At 39.4% G+C, this 22244-nt stretch overlaps 6 protein-coding genes across 6 annotated transcripts; 2 read left to right on the top strand and 4 right to left on the bottom strand.

Moving 5' to 3' along the window:
- Positions 1 to 154: 154 nt before the first annotated feature.
- LOC111200846 (PWWP domain-containing protein 1-like) lies at positions 155 to 3766 on the bottom strand. Its single transcript, XM_022692264.2, has 2 exons — positions 2568 to 3766; positions 155 to 2312 (listed from the first exon to the last, which is right to left on the bottom strand). The coding sequence occupies exons 1-2, from the start codon at positions 3640 to 3642 to the stop codon at positions 316 to 318; spliced, it is 3072 nt and encodes a 1023-aa protein (XP_022547985.2). The 5' UTR covers positions 3643 to 3766; the 3' UTR covers positions 155 to 315.
- Positions 3767 to 4321: 555 nt separating this feature from the next.
- Positions 4322 to 7283, bottom strand: LOC111200847 (cyclin-H1-1-like). The gene is made up of 13 exons (XM_022692265.2): positions 7022 to 7283; positions 6596 to 6646; positions 6443 to 6521; positions 6191 to 6303; positions 6019 to 6092; positions 5804 to 5924; positions 5638 to 5706; positions 5511 to 5552; positions 5366 to 5443; positions 5094 to 5152; positions 4919 to 5003; positions 4754 to 4845; positions 4322 to 4645 (listed from the first exon to the last, which is right to left on the bottom strand). The coding sequence occupies exons 1-13, from the start codon at positions 7079 to 7081 to the stop codon at positions 4564 to 4566; spliced, it is 1005 nt and encodes a 334-aa protein (XP_022547986.2). The 5' UTR covers positions 7082 to 7283; the 3' UTR covers positions 4322 to 4563.
- A 717-nt stretch (positions 7284 to 8000) lies between these two features.
- Positions 8001 to 10340, bottom strand: LOC111200848. Its single transcript, XM_022692266.2, has 9 exons — positions 10027 to 10340; positions 9415 to 9502; positions 9218 to 9331; positions 9042 to 9124; positions 8858 to 8972; positions 8666 to 8757; positions 8528 to 8593; positions 8332 to 8425; positions 8001 to 8243 (listed from the first exon to the last, which is right to left on the bottom strand). Exons 1-9 carry the CDS (start codon positions 10278 to 10280, stop codon positions 8139 to 8141), a joined length of 1011 nt encoding a protein of 336 aa, XP_022547987.2. The 5' UTR covers positions 10281 to 10340; the 3' UTR covers positions 8001 to 8138.
- A 280-nt stretch (positions 10341 to 10620) lies between these two features.
- On the top strand, positions 10621 to 14416 carry LOC111211967 (kinesin-like protein KIN-14S). Its single transcript, XM_022713321.2, has 12 exons — positions 10621 to 10804; positions 10908 to 10991; positions 11175 to 11284; positions 11393 to 11492; positions 11577 to 11840; positions 11916 to 12195; positions 12297 to 12458; positions 12539 to 12754; positions 12861 to 12898; positions 12997 to 13160; positions 13252 to 13365; positions 13443 to 14416. Exons 1-12 carry the CDS (start codon positions 10798 to 10800, stop codon positions 14238 to 14240), a joined length of 2337 nt encoding a protein of 778 aa, XP_022569042.2. The 5' UTR covers positions 10621 to 10797; the 3' UTR covers positions 14241 to 14416.
- Positions 14417 to 14810: 394 nt separating this feature from the next.
- LOC106436595 (mitochondrial Rho GTPase 1) lies at positions 14811 to 18903 on the bottom strand. The gene is given in 16 exon segments (XM_013877548.3): positions 14811 to 15092; positions 15094 to 15142; positions 15254 to 15440; positions 15528 to 15678; positions 15783 to 15895; positions 16133 to 16202; positions 16317 to 16528; positions 16645 to 16726; positions 16815 to 16870; positions 16951 to 17019; positions 17116 to 17370; positions 17458 to 17634; positions 17716 to 17865; positions 17981 to 18113; positions 18300 to 18503; positions 18743 to 18903. Coding segments are annotated over 15 exon segments (1965 nt in total). The 5' UTR covers positions 18497 to 18503; positions 18743 to 18903; the 3' UTR covers positions 14811 to 15028.
- A 961-nt stretch (positions 18904 to 19864) lies between these two features.
- Positions 19865 to 22206, top strand: LOC106436599 (peroxisomal adenine nucleotide carrier 2). The gene is made up of 5 exons (XM_048739376.1): positions 19865 to 20118; positions 20932 to 21163; positions 21227 to 21373; positions 21461 to 21618; positions 21689 to 22206. The coding sequence occupies exons 1-5, from the start codon at positions 19976 to 19978 to the stop codon at positions 21969 to 21971; spliced, it is 963 nt and encodes a 320-aa protein (XP_048595333.1). The 5' UTR covers positions 19865 to 19975; the 3' UTR covers positions 21972 to 22206.
- Positions 22207 to 22244: the final 38 nt, after the last annotated feature.

The raw sequence follows: 22244 nt of genomic DNA, 5'->3' as shown, positions 1-22244 counted from the left end.
GAGATTTATGAAAGTTGAAAACTGTTACGAATCGTGTAGTTAAATTCCATACTATAATGGGGTTCATCATCATACAACGTTAACCAAAGGGTTTTAAATTAAATGGTAAATGGTTCTAAGAAAAACGCCAGTAGCTGTTTTTGTTTGAGCTGAGTGATGAATATGGGAGTTGGTAAAGATCCATTGTAATACATGACTGAAACAAATAATAAAAGTTGACTCAACATCTAACACACAATATATCAACCAAAACCAAACACGGATACTACAAAACAACAATTCTTTTTATCTCTCAAAGGGCTTTGTTTGTTTTTTTCACAATGGGTGGTAAGGAACATAGCCCAACAAGCCCGTCACATTAGCCACAACGTCGTTGCATTTCGACAAAAGGTTGAGCATTTGGTGAGAGATGTCTCCTGCACCAACCGCTGCGCTCGGACCAGGGAAGCTTCTAGAAGGTGGTGGTGGTGGTGGTGGCATAGGTGGTTCGACATGGTCCACTGTTTTAATGGGTTTTGAGTATTGTGGAGGGAGAGGAAGAATTGGTGGCAATGTTGAAGGAGGAAGCTGAACGTTTTGAAACTTCTTACTAACAAATTCCATTCCAAAAGATGATGATGATGAAGAAGAAGGTCCATCGTTTCTATTTGGTGGCTCGTTGGTTGCTTTACTCGAGTTTTCTTCACCGTCTAACATGAATTTGACTCTTGGGCGGTTACTGCTAGTGTCATCTCCCAGTTTCTTTAGGCAGGATTTGAGGTTGCTCTTTAATGGTGGTGGTAATTTCGGTTGGTGACGTGGCGATGCTTGGTCTACCAACTGGCTCTGGGGTTGTTCATCATCTTCCTTTGCGTTTTCTGGTTCTTGAGGCTCGGCTTTAGGAGCATCCACGTCACGGAGGAAGTACCTTACGTTCACGTTTCCAAAGAGAGAGTTGTTACCCGTTGCATATCTAAAAGCAGTCTGTGCATCGGCTTTATACAGGAAGACAACACGGCAGGTCGATGATTTCCAGAAAACCCTGATGGCTGATTGATCCAACAGCCCGAACCGACCAAACCTCGCTTTAAGCAGTGCAGGCGAAGGAAGAGACGTGCCTGGTGGAAACTTCATGACCAGCATTGTGGGTTCCACCACCTTTGCTGATGGAGCCGGTTTCTTCCCGGTTTGAAGTTTTGATGGTCTTGCCTGAACCGCACCGCTTTGCTCTCTTACTGGTTTTACACTGTCCTTTGCTTCTAGTTTGATCTTCTTCTCAGAAGTCATTGGTTTCAACTGATTAGTTTTCTTCAGCTTCTTAACTAATGGGATTTCGTCTTGACGATCAGAAGAGAGGCGTTTTTTGCCAGCTTTTGATGGGTCTTCGGTTCTGTTCACAGACTTGCCAGGTTTTGAGAGGTTTGTGTCCCTGGCATTAGCATCAGAAGAAGGTACAGACAAGCTTTTCTGGTAATTAAGTGAACGGAAACGGAGAAAAAACTTCCTAGCAGCTCCAAAAGAAACAACTGTTGAACCAGAGAAAGGGTCAAGAGAGAGATCTTGCAGATGACCCAGTAGCTTCGGCACATCAGCATCCATATAGGTATGTAAGTGCGCTGAACCAAGCTGGGACAATTTCTTGGCTCCGGGCTCCCCAGAAGATAATGGATGCTTTCTCTTTCTCAGAAGATTAGAGTTAGGCTCTTTCATCTTTTTCTTTTTCTTTACTGGCTCTGAAGGAGGATTCTCAGAAGAGCCCATTTCGCTTGAAGAGCGTTTAGCAACTTTGAGTTTCTTGATTAGAGATCCTGTGGAACTCTTCCCATCAGATGCTGAGGTATGAGAACCTCGAGGAGACTCAATCATAGGCTGGAGTGAGCTTCCAGCTGATCCAGAATCTGGCCCAGTCTCTTGCTTAAGAGGCTCATGCTCTGGATTTACTACACTTCTTTCTTCCTTTTTCTCTGCTGATTCTTCAGCTACATCCTTTTCTTCATCAAGAGAGATCTTTGGAACAGAACTTTCTTTCCCAGGAATAGCAGCACTTGAAGAGTTGGAATCCGTGCTCACAATCCCAGTCTGCTCATCTTTCATTGGACTTTGAAGCGTTGAGGCTCTTCTCAGTAGCACAGAGTCCCCGTCCGAAGATCCACCAACGCCCGTGCTTGAACTTGCTTCAGCTTGGCCAAATGGAACAGTCTTATCACCAGCTTCGTCTCTTCGTTTGAGAAGATACTTGTCTTGTTTCTTCGAATCCTTAACCTTTGTGGGGGTCTTAGAGCTCTTCGGTACACCTAGAGTTTCTGCTATCACCAGCGGGCCACTCAAGGGAGCTGGAAACATGAGAAGTTGGAAGAGCACATCAGCCACCAAGACAATAAACAACAAAGAAAACAAGCTGACCTTTGTGCTTCTTTCAAACATGCTAATGTAAAGTATACACCGAGAAAGATATAAATCATAAAACTAGAGGATCTAACACTCACACAAAACCACCAAGTTATATAATATCTCACATCTCTGCAACACATATGACAAGTTTACACATAAATGGAAAACAAACCATGATTTCTCGAAAGTGACAGTACCTCGAGAGGGTGTTCTATTACTGGATTCATTTGAAGTCACCGAAGTGCGCATAGACTTCGTCCCAAACGCCTGCGAATAAGTTTCATCAAACTCCTCAAACACCGCCTTCCTAAAAGCACAAACCACCGCTTTCTTCTTCAAAAAACTCAAACTCTCTTCAACATCATCACACTCCTGAGGCGCTAAAGCCAACTCCTTCACAAACGAGAGAGCCTCAACAGGCGAAAACTCATCCCTCGCTTTCATAATCTGCTCCCCAGAGTAAACCCCTTGAACCTCGTAATCCGGAACATCAACAGTAAAGTAATCCTGAACACTAGTAGCCCTAAAGTTATAAGGATTCCTGCATTTACAAGTCAGCCCAAGCGCCGACCTTCTACTCGCCTCGTCCACAGCTTCCTCCACCGCTCTCACAAAGTGCTTGGCAGCAGTCTGGTGCGCCTTGTCGGATAAATGAGGCTCAAAGGGGATAAGCTCAGCGGGATCAAACCATCCGTAGCTACTATCACCGAAAAACGCTACTAAGACATGGTCCACTCTCCTCATGCGACGAACGGAGGGAGACGCGAAGGCTTCGTTGAAGATGTGACCAGGCCACCAAGGATGAGACTTTACTTTCCCCCACACCAAGTCTCCCACTTGGAACCCGTAGCTCAACGCTCGCGACACTCCGGAGCCCATCTTCTCGCTCGCCACGTAATCATCGAACTCGGATAAGAGAGATTTGTAATCTGTAACGGCCGGTTTCTCCAAAGCTCCTCGCTTTTCTTCATCGAACGCCACGTCATCAGCTTCGGATTGATCATCGTCAGAAGACTTCTCAATCACATTCTCCGTTTCGCTTACGTCATCTTCTTCTTCCTCCTCGTTAGGCGGAATGAGATCGGTGTTCTCCGATCTTCCGCCGTCGTCGTTAGTAAGCGACGAATCGAGCTCCGTGGGTGAAGAAGAAGCTGCAGCAACATCCAGGGTCGAATCAACATCGTCGTCAGCATCAGCCGAGGGGGGAGGATTCGCCTCGGGAGATTCGATTGGATTGGTTTGTTGGGGAATCTCAGCGTCGTCTTCGTCCATCACGATTGAGCTTCGGAAAACGACGAACCCTAGAAACTTCAATCCTGAGAGAGAGAGAGAGAGAGAGAGAGATTATCCGTATCGGTTAGGAGGAAATGAAAGAGACGGGTTTGAACCTTAAAGAAATGTAAAAAAGAAAAAGGTAAGTCGAGAGAAATATTTATACAGTAAGGGCCAAAAGACAATTAAATAAAAAGTTAGAAAAATGATTATTACGACATAAATACATGATTATTATGTCTGAATCTATTTTTATTTTCTTGTTTTTTAGTCTAAAATTGATACCAATCTGTAATTTATTGAACACCCTAAATTGTTTAAGATAGTTGTTGTCGTCATAATAAATATTTTCTTTAAAATTGAAGTTTCTTTCCATAATAAAATTTGTTTTAGATTTTGATTTATTTATCTTGGTTATTAGACATCTAATTTTAAGAAGAAAACAACACACAACATATATAGATTATGCTTTTTAGCTGTAATCAATAATTAAAAAAAAAAAATTCATCATCATAAGCAAACTGTTATTCCAGGTATCAAATGTTTGGTAGTTACCAAGTTTTAAAAAGTAGAAAAAAACATACACATTGGTTTATGTAGTCTGCAAATCACATCACTTGTAAATGGTAAAACCGCAAATACAGTAACCAATACAAAAACCAATACTAAAGTCTGCAAATCACAGCAAATGTAAACCTCTATATTCTAACAGTTACATAAAGTAACACACAATTCAACTCTGGCCAGCTCTACAACCACAACAAAACAGTCTAAAAAGAGGTATAGACTTTTAAACTTTCAGTTTGTTATGTTTTGGCTGAAATAGAATAAACTTTTAATTCACAATCCAAATTCCATTAACGTTAGTAATACCAATACTGTTGCAGGAAAGAACATGAGGGGAACAAAGTCTCAAGAAAATCAACTTGTCGGTGGCCCGTTTGGTGCATCATTGGAGCTTCTATGTGACTTGTGCTTCGATCTCTTCTCTCGTTTCTTGCTCCTGAGGAACATGTAAAAATATAGAAAATAAGCAAAAAAACTATGAAAGATATTTATATATATATATGAAGTAGTTAGAAGAATCAAAAGCAGAAAGGTTAATTAGTACTCGTCATGTGAAGAACTGTGTCCCAGACAAGACTTTAGCTTCCGGTTGATATGCTTCATGTCCTTTTCACTTGGGTATTTATAGTTCTTTACCTGCAAAAACTGCATTTTAGAAACCAAACTTTCATGGGTTATGTGGATATCTTTTGAAAAGTTAAGTGCATACCAAAGATTCGATGCCATCAAGTAACTTTGAGAGGTCTGAAGCCGTGTGCTCAGAGTTCGGTTGAGAAACAATGTTCTCTAGGTACCTGCAACAACATTCAGTTTAGTTAAGAAACTCCCAATCAGTAAAAGCTTTTGATATAACGAAAACAGAAGCCAAAAGAGATTAAATTAACCTATCAAAGTCAACCACTCCAAGAATCCCATTTGCAATACGCAAAGCAGCCAACGCCAACTGATATAACAATACATCAAATTTGTCATTACTTCTTCTGTTATATATAAAGCAAAATAGAAAAGAAAAATCATGAAAGAAAAGAAAACATGGTGAGTCTATTTTAATATCACAAAGCATGAGTTTAACCAGATTCTTTAACGGGTTTAAGTTATTATCTTCAACCTAATAAAAAAAAACAAAAGGACAGGGAGAGACAAAAGAAACTATCACCTGACCAGGAGGAAATAGGAGTGGAGCATCTGTGAGCATAACTTTGTCAGCTTCTGCTGTTGCCGCTTTGAGCAAACTCTGCAAAGTAAATCAGAATGTTATTATGCCAGTAGTAAGGCCACTAAGTAATTATGAAGAGATCTACCTGCAGTTTTTGGATCTCATCGTCTCTAGCTTGAAGAAACTCCTAGACACGATGAAAAGATAATGACACTTTTGGAGACAACATGAAGTTAACAAGGATGAAAAAGATTTAGAGAGCCAAGAGTTACCTCCATGTTAGCGACAAAGCCTTCCATTGCACGATACGGTGCAAAAACAATCAGATCAAACTCCAGACTCTGCAAATAAAGCTAAATCTTAATAAGAACAGAAGAACAAAGAGAGAGAGGAGGAAAAAATAAAGATATGCAAGTTGCTAAAGATAATAAACCATGCCTGAAGAACAGCCATCTCATACTTGAGGATGACGTGGTGATCTTGTTTAATCCCCTTCCCTATCTCCTCAGCAGATACATGATTCTCCTCTATTTTACATGCTGCATACACGCATGTTAGCCTGTTCAATGAAAGATATAATCAATTAGCTGCGTAATAAACAAACATATTGGTAAAGCCTGTGCGCAATTTTTAAGGATTCGAAAGAGCCTTACATTATTTCTTTTGGGTGATGTTGCATAACAGACCATTGCAGATAAAACCTTTTAAAGTATTGGAGAGCTGTTGCCTGCAAAAAGATTAGAAGGAAAAAGAAAATGAATCCAGCTAATTTTATTTTTAGAGTTCATCATAATGAACTTTCATCTGGAAGAAGAGCAAATGCACCTGGATCTTGTGAGGAAACTCAAAGGCACTGCAGACTTCTTGGACTTTTGCCTCATAAAAAGCTCTCATGAAACGTTCTTCATCAACACTCAAAGGTTTAAGCTTCTTATCAGCTAAGAGAGAGAGAGAGAGAGAGAGAGAGAGAGAGAGAGAGAGAGAGTAAAGTAGCAAAAAAGAGATAACATTCATTCAAAATTCTGACCATAATGATGAAGATATTGGACGAACAATGGTAAATAAATAAAAACTTACAGTGATCTCGTGCGTCACCTTTGTCAGTAGGATAAGTTAATGATCCACTGGCATCTACTTCAACTTGGGTTGTTCCACACTATGGATTAGAAGAAGTTAGAATCTAGCAATGGAGTTACTAATGTTCTACTAATATCAACACTTTCAACAAACCTTCTCCAGAAATTGCACTGCCCTGTGGTTAGCAGCTTTATATCTCTCTGCCTACAATCACAACAAAAAGTAAAACAACAACAATAACACACACATAAGTAAGTAAGCAGCTAAAAGTTAGTTAGAAAAGCTAGCACTAAGTAGCGCCTCTAATTCTAGAATTAATCTCATTCTCTAATTGCATCAAACAAAGCCATCAAAAATGCCGTTCCTTTCTATATACATTAAACATGCCTGAGAAGAAGCAAACAAAATTAAAAAAATCAATTGAACAAATGAACGAATCAATTTAGTTAGCACAGATGAAGGTAGTCTCTGTGAAGCAATCAAAAAGACAATAAAGATGAAAACTTTATAAAGCTCACGAAACAGAGAGACCAAAAAAAGCAATAGCAGAACAGGAGATGAAAAGGGAAGTTAAGATACCAGTTTCTGGGGAGTGAAAACCCACTTGGCACGTTGAGTTGATGTCTGAAAATCCGCCATTACTGGAGCGACTCAACAGTTTCCAAAGATTCGATATTGAAAAAATCTGACTAAGTTAAAGTGTCTTTTCCCTTTATAAAAAGACACCAAAACAGAGAAAATTATCTCTCTTTTATCAAACAGTGAGTGTTCGTCAGTTTTGAACGGCTGCGACGGAGATCGTCGATCAAATTCACGCACGCTGTCGACGGCGATTTTCCGTCTCAGTTTTTTTTTTGTATAATTAAAACAATTTATTTAAAGGGTTTAGTTAGTGTTGGGCCTGTTTGGCTTCAGAGTTTGATTATGTGATTTTAAAGGTTGAGCGAGAGAGATGTCTATTTTAAAGGCTCTTAAAGCCCAATAAAACATGAACAACCTTCCTCTTGCTTTCTCATGTAACGTAATGATTTTGTGTTGGTTAAGGTTTGAAAGCTTCTGCATCCAGGTTTGAAGTTCAAATCCTAAAGAATGTAATTTCTTGCTGATTATAAAATGCAAAACTTATTGGAGGTTCAAGAGTATTGCAGGCAGAACAGTTCGTTGTGGTTGGCTATTGCACAGAGCATGTCAATCGAAAGTGTCATACATGCAAAACCGTCCATCGATCCATTTCGAGTTGCTCATCAATATCACATAACAGTTAGTTGATATGTACTAAGAAAAATGATGATGTAATTGTTATCCAGCGTAAAAAAAAAACTAATGATTGTTTTGGCTTAAGCAGAGTTGCTATCATTAAACCAGAGTCTTATATCAGAGAAGCAACAACCTGAATCTTCAACCCAAACATGCAGACTGTTTATGTTGCTCATGTTCCCATCTATGTTCTCTACTGCACAACTCAGAAGGTTAACTCCAAACACCAGGCAAACGCCAAGATCTCCATGAGGTTTGTCATCATATCGCTATGTAACAGTAGAGACTAGAGAGGTTACTATGCACAGAAGAAGTATGTATTCTATTCGTTATGGTGTAATAGCATACAAAGATATACAAACATTCCCTTTGGTTTACACTTTACATTCATAATACCAGACTAGTAAACAGCACTACACTGTGAGAGAAGAAATCATCTTCACATAGCTTTCATGAACCTGTTAATGGATGAGAAGATTCCAGCAGCTTGAGTCAATAAAGATGGCTCTTCATCCGGTTTCTCTTCCACGTTCCCATATATAATCTGCAAACAGCCACGCAGCAAAATCAGCAATGCATTCAATTCTTTTCAGTGCAAGTAAGAATGTGACAACTCAAATAAACAAAGGAACCTCAAGATCCTCAGCATCAGGTCGACCAATGAGTTCTTTGGCAAGTAGATACCGGCCAGGTCTGTCTTTATTGTCATAGAACACTTTCCATTTACTATAAATGAAATCAAGACCAAAAGATCATCATCTTTGTAATCATTATATAGCATCTACATAGACTTAATCATATAAGAACAACCAAGTCTTAGAGTCTTACCCAGGATAACACCTGAAAACAGCACCAGCAGCCAGAGGTCTCATGGAATAAACCGTAGTAAAAGAACTACAAGAGCCAAAATATTGCTGTTAAGTCAATGACCTTCTCAAGTAGTCTCATTAAGGATCTTTTTGTTACCTTAGGAAGTAACGTCTTAGCTTTCTCACGTTAAACCCAACCCCAACTTCCTCGCTTATAAGACGAGGGTTCCACATAACGAGAGGCCTTGGCTTGAAAGAGAACAAAGAAAAATGTCTTGTTGATGTTAGAAAATAAAAAGGTTCTTGTGTAAAAAAGTTAAAAACTATTTATTTGACAAAGCTTAGTTACCGGGTCATCAGCAAGCCCTTTTGCAATTTTCTCAACATACTCCAGCATTTGGTAGTCAGGAACAACCATGACAATGATCTCATCTTCTTTCTCCACTGGTTTACGGTCACTTAAGCTGCATCACAAACATGGAACATGACTAAAAAAAATAAAAGAACTATCAAAGATGAAGCAAAAAAGTTACCTAGCGAATCCAAAAGCTGCATCCTTCCACTTATATTTTAGCAACGCAGCAGCTCCAGCATCTGGAAACACAGCTTTAACTCTCTGACAATAACATTTCAAAAACAACTATGAGCTATCAAACATCATCCATCAGAGTGTGCATGTAAAAGAAGTTTCATAGAACTGTTAACTCACCTCACAACCAGTTTCTTTGATTAGTGTCTCCAAGAAAACACGAGAAAGCTCCCAGAGTTCAGCTTGCGCACCTTCGTCGTCTAGGAACTGCAGCTGAGGAATCAAGAGCTCCACCTGCGAGATTCAAGAGTCAAGACTCAGGCAGAAAATCTAGTGAATGATGATTACATTTTTTTTTTTAAACCACTTGTTCTTACGATAGCTCTTGTTCCTCCCGAGTTCACAAACGAAGCACTTGCTTCACCTGATTGCCTAACAGCTCCCACCAAATCATTAGGCAAGCAGCTGAAAGATAATAAAAAATCTATAAGTATTATATCCTCTGAAAGTACGGAACTAAAGATCTACATACTTGTTCTAGTCATTCACTTGCAAAAAGACATCATTTTCAAACCATGTGTTCCCTTGTTATTGCAACAGACAAAAAAAAACATTACAGAAACAGAGGAAAGTTACAAACTTTGAATCGAACTCGACGCTTTTCCTTCACAGAAACAGAATAAGACACAATACCCACAACATTTTCAAAACATATGTTCCCTTGTTATTCCGACAGACACACAAAAACATTAAAGAAACAAAGGAAAGTGACAAACTTTGAATCGAACTCGACGCGTTTCCTTCACAAAAACAGAAGAAGACCCAATACCCATAACATTTTCAAACCATACGTTCTCTTGTTATTCCAATAGACACACAGAAACATTAAAGAAACAGAGGAAAGTGACAAACTTTGAATACTTGATGCTTTGCCTTCACAAAAACAGAGAAAGACTCAATTTTTATAACATAAGAGTGTGTTACTGAACCTATCTTCTTCTTCTTCTTGTGGGTCTTCAGCTTCTAATGGTACTACTTCCTGCGAAGCAGAAGCAGATGTGGTCTGTTCAAGAGGAGAATCACCCTGAAACTTATCGAATTTGGCACATGTTCTTAGCTTCGAAACGGGAGAAACAGAGACGCCGCCGCAAGAGAGAGAAGTCGGGAGAAAATGAATGGTGGAGGAGAACGAGGAACTGGTTAGATAGCCATGGAAACAGCTCGGTACTAAAGAGAAAGCCATGACCAGAGGTTCTGGCAATCCTGATATCGAAATCCAATCAAATTGAAGTACAACAACACAGGGGGGCGTCTATGTAAATTAGCAGATATGGGATCTTTATGTAAAATAACTAGAAGTATAGGAGTTTGTTATTAAATAGTAAAAACTTTTATCCTTTTTTTCTGTTCGAAACCCTCTAGTCGAATCAGAGGTTTTAGAAGTTAAACGGGCTTTACGATCCGTATCTGGATACTTTTGGGTAACAAGTATAGGTATCTGACCCGGTAACCCGTATCCGGATCCGTATACTGACGCTCCTCTTGATGAATTAATATATAGAGACGTTACAAAGCTCCTCAAATCTAACGGCTCTTATTCATCTAAATTCAAATTCCCCTTTTGACCTACACTCCTCTCGCTATCTCTCTCTCTCTCTCTCTCTCTCTCTCTCTCTCTCAATCTCTTTCACTCGATTCTCTCAATCTCTCTCTCTTTTGCTCTCGATCTCGTTTCTTTGGGTTCGTAACGCAAATCCGCCATGGAAGGTACGATACTCGTTTCTTGATTGATCTGTGCTGTTCGATCCGTTTTTTTTCTCGATGAGAATCGAAAACGATTCGCTGATTATTTTTTTGCAATTTCTCACAGATCAACATCCACAAATCTGCTACGACGGCGTTTCGCCGTGTGAATCGAAGGGATACTCTGCTGACAATCACGATCCCGACGCTGGTAAGGGTTTTCTCATCGTGGATTTTGAATTTTAGTAAAGAAATCATTAGTATTGATTGTTGAATCACTCATTGATCGTTGCTGAATCATTCGTGACCTTACTTGGTTTAGTAGATTATAGCATGTCTTACTGAGGAGTGAGGATACTAATGTGTGCTTGTATGACTGATTTGGCTGGAACAGTGGAAGAAAGTGAGGATACTGTTACAAGTGGGAGCCAAGAAGTTTCTCCAGAAGGTGGACCAACGCTTCCAATTCTGCAGAAGATTGTTGATTTGAGTAGCAAAATCAAGGTTCTTCCTTTCATTTAACAACATTACAACACTTCCTTATGAGGTTGCAGTAGAAAAGAAAGTAAATTTGTTGTTTTTATGTTAACCCTTTTCCACTTCATTTGATAGGTCTTGAAGGAGGAACATGCGTTGGTGTCCAACCAAGTAAAAGAAATCAAGAATTGTTCCTTTGTAGAACCTGAAATGTCAAAGGCTCTCCAGCTTCTGAGTCAGTACCTTTTAATTTTCTTTATTGCTTTGATTTTACTATTTTAGATTTGTAATTGATGTAAGTTGACGTGTTCCATGGCAGATACTGAGCTTGGAACTCTGAAAAAGCAGTACTTGGAAGAGTCGTCAGAGAGGAAGCGGTTATACAATGAAAATATAGAACTCAAGGGAAATATCAGGGTCTTTTGCAGATGCAGGCCTCTTAACCAAGCTGAAGTAGGAAATGGCTGTGCTTCTGTAGTTGAGTTTGATGCCTCCCATGATAATGAGCTTCAAATACTTTCAACCGATTCCTCCAAGAAGCATTTTAAGTTTGACCATGTGTTTAAGCCTGAGGATAGCCAAGGTAAATTGAGGGGTTACTATGAATCTTCTTATCTGACTGTACTGGGATGGTTTACAATGTCTTCTTTATGCGCAGAGACTGTTTTTGCACAGACGAAACCTATAGTTACTTCCGTGCTGGATGGTTACAATGTCTGCATATTTGCCTATGGCCAAACTGGAACTGGAAAGACTTTTACCATGGAGGGGACACCAGAGAATAGAGGAGTGAACTACAGGACATTAGAAGAATTGTTTTGCTCTTCAGAGAGTAGAAGCCGTCTCATGAAGTTTGAGCTATCTGTTAGCATGTTGGAGGTTTACAATGAGAAGATAAGGGACCTCTTGGTTGATAACTCAAATCATCCTCCTAAAAAGTAAGTTCTTCATTTTGTTGCTTGATAAATAGAATTATATCGCCTCACTGTTTCTCTTTTTGTTAGAAGCCAAAATAACAATATGTGTTCAATTAATGAAGGTTGGAAGTTAAGCAATCAGCAGAAGGAACACAAGAAGTCCCTGGATTAGTCGAAGCACAAGTTTTCAACACAGATGAAGTGTGGGATCTGCTCAAGAGAGGATATTCTGTTAGATCTGTGGGGTCAACAGCTGCAAACGAGCAAAGCAGCCGCTCTCATTGGTAAGCTAAAGAGGGTTTGGAGACTAAAATCATGTGAAACAAAACCTTTTTCACACTACTAAAATTTTCCTTTTGTGCAGCTTGTTGCGAGTGACAGTGAAGGGAGAGAATCTGATCAATGGCCAGAAAACCAGAAGCCATCTTTGGCTGGTGGACTTGGCAGGAAGTGAGCGAGTAGGAAAGGTAGAAACTGAAGGAGAAAGGCTGAAAGAATCTCAGTTTATCAATAAGTCGCTTTCAGCACTCGGTGATGTTATCGCCGCACTTGCATCAAAAACAAGCCACATTCCTTACAGGTTTTCCCCTTACGTCCCCCCCTCTGCCAAAGATATTTTGCATTTGAACTTTTCTGATTTATGTTCTTGACAAACTTTTCTCTCATTGATGTTTGTGTAACGACAGAAACTCAAAGCTCACTCATATGCTACAAAACTCTTTGGGTAAGTAAAATTTGTCATATTTTTTTCCGTTATTTACATGAACCATAAGACATGTTTTTGATCTTCATGTTGTGTCCATTTCACTGTGACTTATACAGGTGGAGATTGCAAAACATTAATGTTTGTTCAGATTAGCCCGAGTTCTGCGGATCAAGGAGAGACACTTTGCTCCTTAAACTTCGCAAGCAGAGTTCGCGGAATCGAAAGTGGACCTGCCCGGAAACAGACGGACGTGTCTGAACTCCTCAAGCTAAAACAAATGGTAACGCAATTCCTCTGAGCTCTTATTCACCTAAGCTTAAACTTAACTTTAAGCTGACTTTCTTTTGCTATCTTTTTGTGATAATTAACAGACTGAGAAGCTGAAACAAGAGGAAAAAGAAACGAAGAAGTTACAGGACAATGTGCAATCACTACAGCTACGCCTCACTGCTAGAGAGCACATATGCAAAGGGCTTCAAGATAAGGTAGCTAACGGATCCCATGTGTTGTGATTGTTCTCTTCTTCTAAGTTCTAATATTTAAAAACCAAATCATTTTGCAGGTTCGTGATCTGGAATTTCAATTAGCAGAAGAAAGGAAAACCAGAATCAAGCAGGAGACACGAGCCCTAGCCACTGCATCATCAACAACAACAACATCTAGACAACCGAGAGAGGCATTACCGACGATCACAGAGAAAAAGCCACCATTGGCTCCTACAAGATCAATGCGAATGCCACTCAGAAGAATCACGAACTTCATGCCCCAACAACCCTCTCAGGGACCTCCTCCTGCCAAGAGATTCTCAGACGCAAGTCACGCAACAAGCAAAGAGAATAATAATGGTAACAATAACAGCCTCAGAAGATCATCATCAGTGGACATCAATGCGCTAATGAAACCAAGAAGAAGCTCCGTGGCATTCAGACCAGCTCCTCCTCCATTAGCCATTGCAACAGGTAATAACAAAACACTCCAGCCGAGAAGGAGAGTCTCTATTGCAACGTTGAGACCAGAACCATCATCATCTTACATGATGAACATGTCCACTCCATCCCGCCCTCCTTCTATTTCGTCATTCCGTGGTGGTAACCCGAGAAAGGCAAGATACTCTAATCTCTTCACTCCAGACCGCAATCTGGTGACTCCTAATGCAATGAAAAGCAGCAGCAGATTCAACAAGAGCCCTGTTGTAGGAGGAGGAGGAGGCAGCGTGTGGAAGCCGACCCATCCCACAGTGGTTGCATTGCAGAAGAAGGCTGTGGTGTGGAGTCCGCTTAAGTTCAGGAACAGAAGACCATCTTTCATACCGAGGCGAGCTTCTTCTGCTGCCACCGATTTGGTCCGGAGGGAACAATAGTGGTCTTCTTGTTCACTGTCTTTGTGAAAGTGTTTGGTCTATTACATTCAGGCTGTCTGTTAAAATAGGATCTCGGTTGATTTTTTTTTTAATTGATTTCATTCGAAGTGTTAACTACAACTCTATTGAGACCTTTTGTGCTATGGCTATATATATATGTGATGAATTTTAAAATCTCGGCTTCAATACATTTGATACAAAGTGCATATTTCAGAAACAAAAGATTATACGACCTCGCAAGGCAAGGTTGATCACTTTTTACTCCTTACTTTTGGATAAACGATATACGACATCCTGCATTTCATGAGACCAATGCCAAGAGAAAACTGTCTTAAAACAACCCCCAAATACTCGCAGAAAGCCTCAAAACCGGAAGCTGAAAGCGTCAGCAGCAATATCAGAGTGGGAAGGAACAAAGAGAAGCAGAACAGACTGAAACAAATGAGAACAGAAGCAGATTCTCTGCCAGAGATCGTTTCTCCACAGAAAATAGCGGAAAGGGTGTGGAGAATGAAACTGGTAATAATAGTTAAATATGGAGAACAGAGCAAATAAAGACAAGATCCCACATGAAGGCGATGAGAAAACTTTTGTTATTGAAGAAACTCAAACACAATCTCTATTGTTGTGACTATATGTTCTCTCTCTTTTTTTTTGTTCCCTAAATGTTTGTGTTCCTACAGATCAACTATTACTTCAAAACCCAGTTCCATTAATCCTCTAAAAAAACAGTACTCTATGGTTGTTAAAACTTGGGAATGTTAAACAAACTCAGAACAAGAGATTAGCTATCTTCTTGAAACACTGAGTTCTTCATTCTCAATCTTCTCAGGCAGAAGCGCTCTTTCTTGCGGCATACACGCGGTATGCAGCCAGCCCAACGACCACAGCAGCAGCTCCAACTGTTCAACAAATTAAAAAAAAAAAAGAAAGAAAATTTCACCAAATATGAGTTTGTTTGCTTGTGAGAAAATTTGTGTCAAAGACTAAAGACTCGATGTAAGAAAACGTACTTGAAACAGACAAAAGAGATCGGTTGATTAGCCTGTTGTAATGTCTGCGGCTCTTTCCTGCTTCGGTCTCTGGAATATTCAGATGAGGATGTTGCGCTGCAGTAACGATTTTGCCGAATAGGTTGTTGAAGTCCCCCAACTTCGAGCTGATGGATACAGGAGGCTCTATTCCCATATCTTGTGTCACCTGCATAAATAAATATGTAAGGTTGTAAGGTGCTTTACAAGTGATCCGAGCTATTTGCATTGACTCAGAGATCAATATGAGCCCTACCCTGGTGGAATCTTGTATGGGAATTTGGGATGATACAATATCGTCTTTCGCTGAAACCATAAGGCAGGGAACCTCATATCCAGTGGCCTCGCCGTGATTTGCAACTTCTACAAGCAACTCACTCGCTCTCTTCCATGACGACTCATCAGAACTGCATGAAAAAAGAAAAAAAAACATCAAACAGCAAACACAAAACCTCCTCAAGGTACGTCAGGCATTTACACCCAATGAGCGCATTTGTTACCCAAAAACTACCTGTCATACACGAAGACAGCTATGTCACATGCAGCCAGCGACTCCTTGGATGAAAGTATTCCATGAGCTCCATCTGCTGGAATTTCCCTCATCACAAGTGTTTTCTTTGCACTCTACACCAATAGAGTTTTGTAATTATCAGATTAATGAGCAAATTACATAAATAAACATACATAGAGAAAAACAGCATCAAAAGATGCCACAAAACTCATCAAAGCTATCTAGCTAGTTCCCGTTTCATACTAACACTCAAAGCTTCCCATTCTTGTTCAGTATTTTGCACAGCAGACACTGTTTGCGAGGACAACACACACAAAAATGAGACAAATTGCAAAAGTACTCCCACTCACCTTAGTTTCATCGACCACATTTACTGCATAACGCTCGTCAGTCGTTGATTCCGTGTTATCAGCATATGACCTAGATCATGAAGAAACATAAATGTAAAAACCACATGGAGAGCATGCGAACATCTCCACGCATAAATACATGGAAAGGGTTATACTCTTTTGGAACGAGCTAATATGAACAAACCTTCCAAGAAAGCAATTCAGCAAAGCAGATTTTCCAGCGCTATTGGGTCCAAAAACAAAGCACTGGACAACTTTTCTTTCACACTGTTTCTTTTTGCGATCTAAAAGCCTTTTCCTGGTAAAACGGATGGCAGAAGATGGATCACCCTGGAATCCAATGTAAATCAAATGTTCCACACTCCGAGCAGGTTCTAACAGTGTCATCAGTGACCACTGCAAGGAATTAATTGCATGACATTTTAGTTTGTCAATCAACAAAAACGAGACGAAGAAGAATATGTATTTGCAATTGTGCATGTATACAAAATGATCCTTAAGTTTTTGATTACCAGTGACAGGAAAGAGTCAGAGGAGAGTCCTCCAAGGGCAGTTTTCTCTGCAGCACCCTCATATGGAGCTTCCTTCCATGGACTGCAATTCATAATTTGGCGTTTTAATGTAATATAGACATGATAATCTAAATTATACGTATTTTGGTTTCTGAAGGTGGAGAATGTACCTTTCAGGAGCAGTTGAAAAAAGATCCTCGATCTCTTGGGGTTTCAGATTATTATCCTGCAAAGTGAAATTCATTATGACAACTATAAAAACTGCAACCTACGCCATGTATAGTTAAAACAAAGAAGCAGACTTACCCCATCCGCATCAAACAACATATACTTTCCTTTCAGGAATTCGATTGCTACATCTGTCAGCTCAACACTCTACAAAAAAACAAAGAACACAACCGTTAACTGTAAACCAGCAATGTAACTTGTGAGCAGTAATGAATTTACAGGGGATTCTGTTTTGCAGTTTACCTGATCAGGTGCTCTCTTGAATAATGAAGGTGGAAGCAGTTCATCAGCGAGTCTTATATCATTGTTATACCCGAACTTCCTAAGCACAGTCCATGTTGTCTCAAGCCTCCCTTTCTCAATGAAAAGTGCATGTAGAAACAGGAAGCCAGTCAATGTCAGTCCTACTTCATTCACACCTTCTGGCAACTTTTCTTGCACAACCCTCTTAACACCATCGACTTCAGAAGGCTGCAGTGGCGCATGGAAGCACTTGACCTATTTGAGACAACTATTAGGTGCGTCATAGGGATAAGAGAATTGTAACTTCTTCTTTAAAGAAAAAGTCTGAAGAGGAAATAAAACCTGAAATGCATTTAACTCAGCCTCGCTTAGCGCACCATCTTTATCATGGTCACAGAGTATAAAGATGCGCTTCAGGGCCCTAACACACCGTGGCTTCAATGTCTGAGTTTCTTGATCAAACAGAGGTGCTGTTGGGTGAATGACAGTTTTTTGTGCATAATAGAAAACTTCTTGTGCCTACAGGAAAGGTTTTTGTCATGTTTGAGAGCTAAGACATATAATAAAATCTCGAAGAGGAATAATAGAAGTCATGATAACCTGGAGTTGCTTCAGGGCAGAACACTCAATACAAGTCTCAATCTCCCGAAACTGGTGCATTATAGGTGCCATCACTTCTTCGAGGACGACCGGGCTGTTGTCGTCTCTGAGGTCAAGCTTACAGCCTGCTACTATTATAGGAACTTTCACCTGTTTAAAAAAAGGTCACAAGCCAATCTTAATAAGGTCATAACAAATCTTTAATACACCTGCTACAACAGAAAGATTGACATGACTAAATTGAAACCAAAGAGGAAAATCAAACCTCTAACAGACGAAGCTCTGGAAGCCAGTATGTACTCAAACGTTCGAGAGTCTCAGGTCGGTCACAGTCATATGTCAAAACCACTGCATCTGCGAGCTTCAACTCCTCAGCAACCATGCCCTTATCTTCCGGTCTGAAACCAAGATAAAGAAACTATCAAAACATACTTATAGAACATCAACAAACCTGTCCAAGCATAAATACCCTAAGCAAACAACAATAGTATTCTTTCAAGTCATAAGGTCACTTTCCTCTCCCATCACCCAAAGCCACATTCTTTATCCTATCTACAGAAGCAAATATAAAGAGAGATGAATACCTTGAGGAAGTGTCAACGATGGTGACGGGTATACCATCAGGGAAGAACTGAAAAGGCAGCTTGGTATCAGGCAAAACAGGAGGGACATTGGGAGGGAAAGAATCAGTAGCTGCAGCGACAATCAAGCTTGACTTTCCAGTGCCCTTGTCACCAATCACAACGATCCGAACAGGGCTATTAGGTGACGCCGCCGCCATCTGGAAACTGCAATCAAAAATTGAATTCAATCCCACAATACACGAATGAACCTAATTCTTACTGACTCTCGAAAAAGGAAGGATCTTTGCGTGTTGGAGACGAAAAAGACTGAAACTTTGCAATTGGGTTTGAAGAATCGAGCAACAAGAGAGAGAAAGATCGTTGAAGAATGTGGCGAGTTTTCAGCAAGTATGCATGATAGAGGAAAGAAAGATTAGATAGAGAAACGAGAAGTAAGGGCTGACCTGAAACTGGAGGATGAGATTGAGAGAGGGAGAGAGACGCTCGAGGTTTGAAAACCCCTTGGAAGAAGATAAACCCTAGAGTTATTAGGAGAGGAGTCGCAACGAAGGAGGAGATGAAACTCTTAAAAGGCTGCTTCTTCGCTTCTATTATAGTGGCGTTTCCGTAAATACACCTTTTTATCCTTTATCACCACGCAAAAGTTCTTTTTTTTAATATATTTTTCAAAAGTAATTTTATTTTGAGACTCAAAAGTACATTTTTAATAATTTATTTCAGTAATTAAGTATTTTTTTTTAAAGTATTCTTTAATGAAAGTGTTCGTTTTACAATTTACTTTTTTTTTTTTGGAGAAAAGGCTTACAATTTACTTATGTTGCATGTCTTTTTAGAGATAGGGGAATTCCTATGGTTAAAATATCTATGTTTTCAATTAAGTGTCATTTAAGGGTTTTCACAAATATTATTTTTTCGTTTTTATAGAACTATGAAACTTTATATACATTAACCAGAACTAAAATAGAGAAATTATTTAAAATTATCTTAAAATTATGAAAAATATTTATGCATAGTGAAATATTTGTTAGCTCTGAAACAGAAAAATAACAAATAAGATTGTGAACCAAGCGCTCGTAGCTTGGTGGTAAAGGAGGTACATCTGTACTGCCCGCCATCCAGGTTCGAGTCTTGACCACAACGGATTTAACATCCCTTCAGTTGGGGCGCTGGACTCCTTTTGGGGGATAGTTGGGAATGTGGCTGCCCAGATACCAGAGTTATCAAAAAAAAAAACAAATAAGATTGTGAAAGAAACAAAAGAATTAGTTCATATGATTATGTAGAGGAGTGAATGTACTTTTGATACATCTTTTATAGGAATCACAAAATAGAACCAGCACAAAAAAGTAGTATTATTTATTCAAAAATAAAATGAGCTGTATTTATATTTTTTCAAACAATTCAGTTAATTATAGAGCTAAGCTAAAGTTCAATTTGATAAATCAATGTTCTTGAGGATGAAACGACTAGTGAATATATATGGATGCAACTTGGTGACTAATGGGCTCAACGAGCCCAGTTTAAATCATTAAAAAACACGTGGCGCCAATTTTTATCTTTAGATTTTTCTCATTTTAAAATAGGAATATCTCATAACCAACCCATACCTTCTTCCTCATCTCCATCATCTCTTCTACGCTTATCCTCTCTCTTCAGTCTCTTCGCGGTGTGAGAAGATGGGCGTTGATCTGGAATCAATCTCGGAGGCCACCTCCGGAGCTATAGGATCCCTTCTGAGCACAACCATCTTATACCCTCTCGACACCTGCAAATCCAAATACCAAGCCGAGATCAGTGTCCCCGGTAACCACAAATACAGGTTAAACGCCAATGATCATCTGAAAAATTCGCAATTGCCTGTTTATTTATATCGATCTGGATAATAACATTGACTTGGGTTAGTTTATATAACGTAATTATCCCATAAAGTTCGATCCTTTTTGACTCTCATGGCTTCTCACTGAGCTCAAAAGCCTCAAGCTAATGAGGTTAAAGCAGCATCCTTTTTACTTTCCAGTTTTACTTGAATCAGTTTTGGTCAAAACTAGCCCTGCGACTTCGGTTTTCCGAAACCTAACCGAACCGTCTGTTTTTGGTTAACCGAAACTTTTAAAACCTATTCTGAAATTAACCGAATTAAATTTTGGTTCGGTTCAATATCGGTTAATTTTGGTTTTCAAAATTATTTCCGAAAATAACCGATTTTTTTTTTGGTTTTCTGGTCTAATTTTCCAAAAAAAAATCGGATATTTTTGGTTTAATTCGGCTATTTTGGTTAAGTTCGGATATTTTCGGTTTTTTAATTTTAGTTTTTTTTTTGAAAATCAAAAACCGAACTGGAAACCGATTTACTTTTCAAAATCGTACCAAACTAAACCGAACTCAAAACTGAAATTGAACCGAAAACCAAAAATTTCAGTTCGGCTCAGTTCGGCCTGTTCGGTTCGGACAAAAGTCGCAGGGCTAGTCAAAACTATGGTGTTTGAGAAGCTATATATCTCAAAAAGTCATGCACTTGTAGCTTTTACAACTTTTAATAAGCTGTGTTCAGGAGAGAGTGTTTTAAGGTAGTGTTAATGGATCCATATGTGGTTGTTGTTAAGAGTTTATTTGTTGTAACCTTTTTTTACAGACGCATATCAGATGTCTTTTGGGAAGCCATTTCTTCAGGGAACGTTCTCTCGTTGTACCAAGGCCTAGGGACTAAGAACGTGCAGTCCTTTGTTTCTTCGTTCATCTACTTTTATAGCTACAGCTACTTCAAGAGGTTGCATAGTGAGAGGATTGGTTCTAAGTCGATTGGCACAACGGCTAACCTCCTCATCGCTGCTGCTTCTGCTGCTTTTACCAATATATTGACCCAAGTACGTCTTTTTTTTAGCAGGGACTTGTCTTCTCTACGTTCTCTATGCTAACCCTCCTCATAGCCTCTTGATACAGCTTCGTCGAGGATGCAAACAAGCGAGTTTGGGAATGCAAAAGGGTTTTGGAAGACGTTAACCGAAGGTACTTGGGGAGATGCTTATGATGGCATGGGGATTACTCTTTTACTCACCCCTAATCCTGCTATTCAGGTTAATAATCATTCACTTCTATATTTACAGTTTTTTTTTTTAATTTTGGTTAGTGTTTTAGCTGAGAGATGAGGTTTTATTTTGTAGTATACAGTGTTTGATCAGCTGAAACAGAACCTCGTTGAGAAAAGAAAGGCAAAAGCTAACAAAGACTCTTCCCCTGTAGTCATCTCTTCCTTTATGGCCTTCTTGTTGGGTGCCATCTCTAAATCTGCTGCTACTGTCATCACTTATCCACTAATCAGGTATTACTATAGCTTCTAGTGATCCTGACTCTTTTGGTGGATATTGATCTATATATACATTCATGGTTAGGTGCAAGGTGATGATTCAAGCAGCAGATGACACAAAGGATAATGAAGCGAAGAAGCGCCGAGAAAGAATCAAGAAAACGATTCCAGGGGTCATCTATGCTATATGGGAAAAAGAAGGGGTCTTAGGGTTCTTCAAAGGCTTGCAGGCTCAGATCTTAAAGACAGTTTTAAGCTCTGCGTTGCTACTTATGATCAAGGAGAAAATCACAGCGACCACATGGTTTCTCATTCTAGCCATAAGAAAAACTCTGTTTGTCACAAAAGGTAGGTTGAAAAGCTCATAAAGATTGCCCTTGCCCCTTCCGCAAGTGTCCCAAGGCCAAGCAATAGCCAAAGACTTTTGGTTTGGCAGTATGTTACTGAAAAACTTTCGAATATGAAAGTGTTGTAGTCTTTCTCATTTCAAGAAACAATTGATTTTTTGAGCAATGATGTTACAAAAGCTTCATATTGTTAGTTATTGTGTAGTTATGTTTGTGTGTTTTCACTTGTAATAAAAGTAAGAAGCATGTCCTATGATTAGATTATAGATAAAAGGATTAAATAAACCACATAAT

The sequence above is a fragment of the Brassica napus genome, chromosome A9, assembly GCF_020379485.1.
Source record: "Brassica napus cultivar Da-Ae chromosome A9, Da-Ae, whole genome shotgun sequence".
Classification (NCBI taxonomy): domain Eukaryota; kingdom Viridiplantae; phylum Streptophyta; class Magnoliopsida; order Brassicales; family Brassicaceae; genus Brassica; species Brassica napus.
This window is presented reverse-complemented; position numbering and strand designations above follow the sequence as displayed.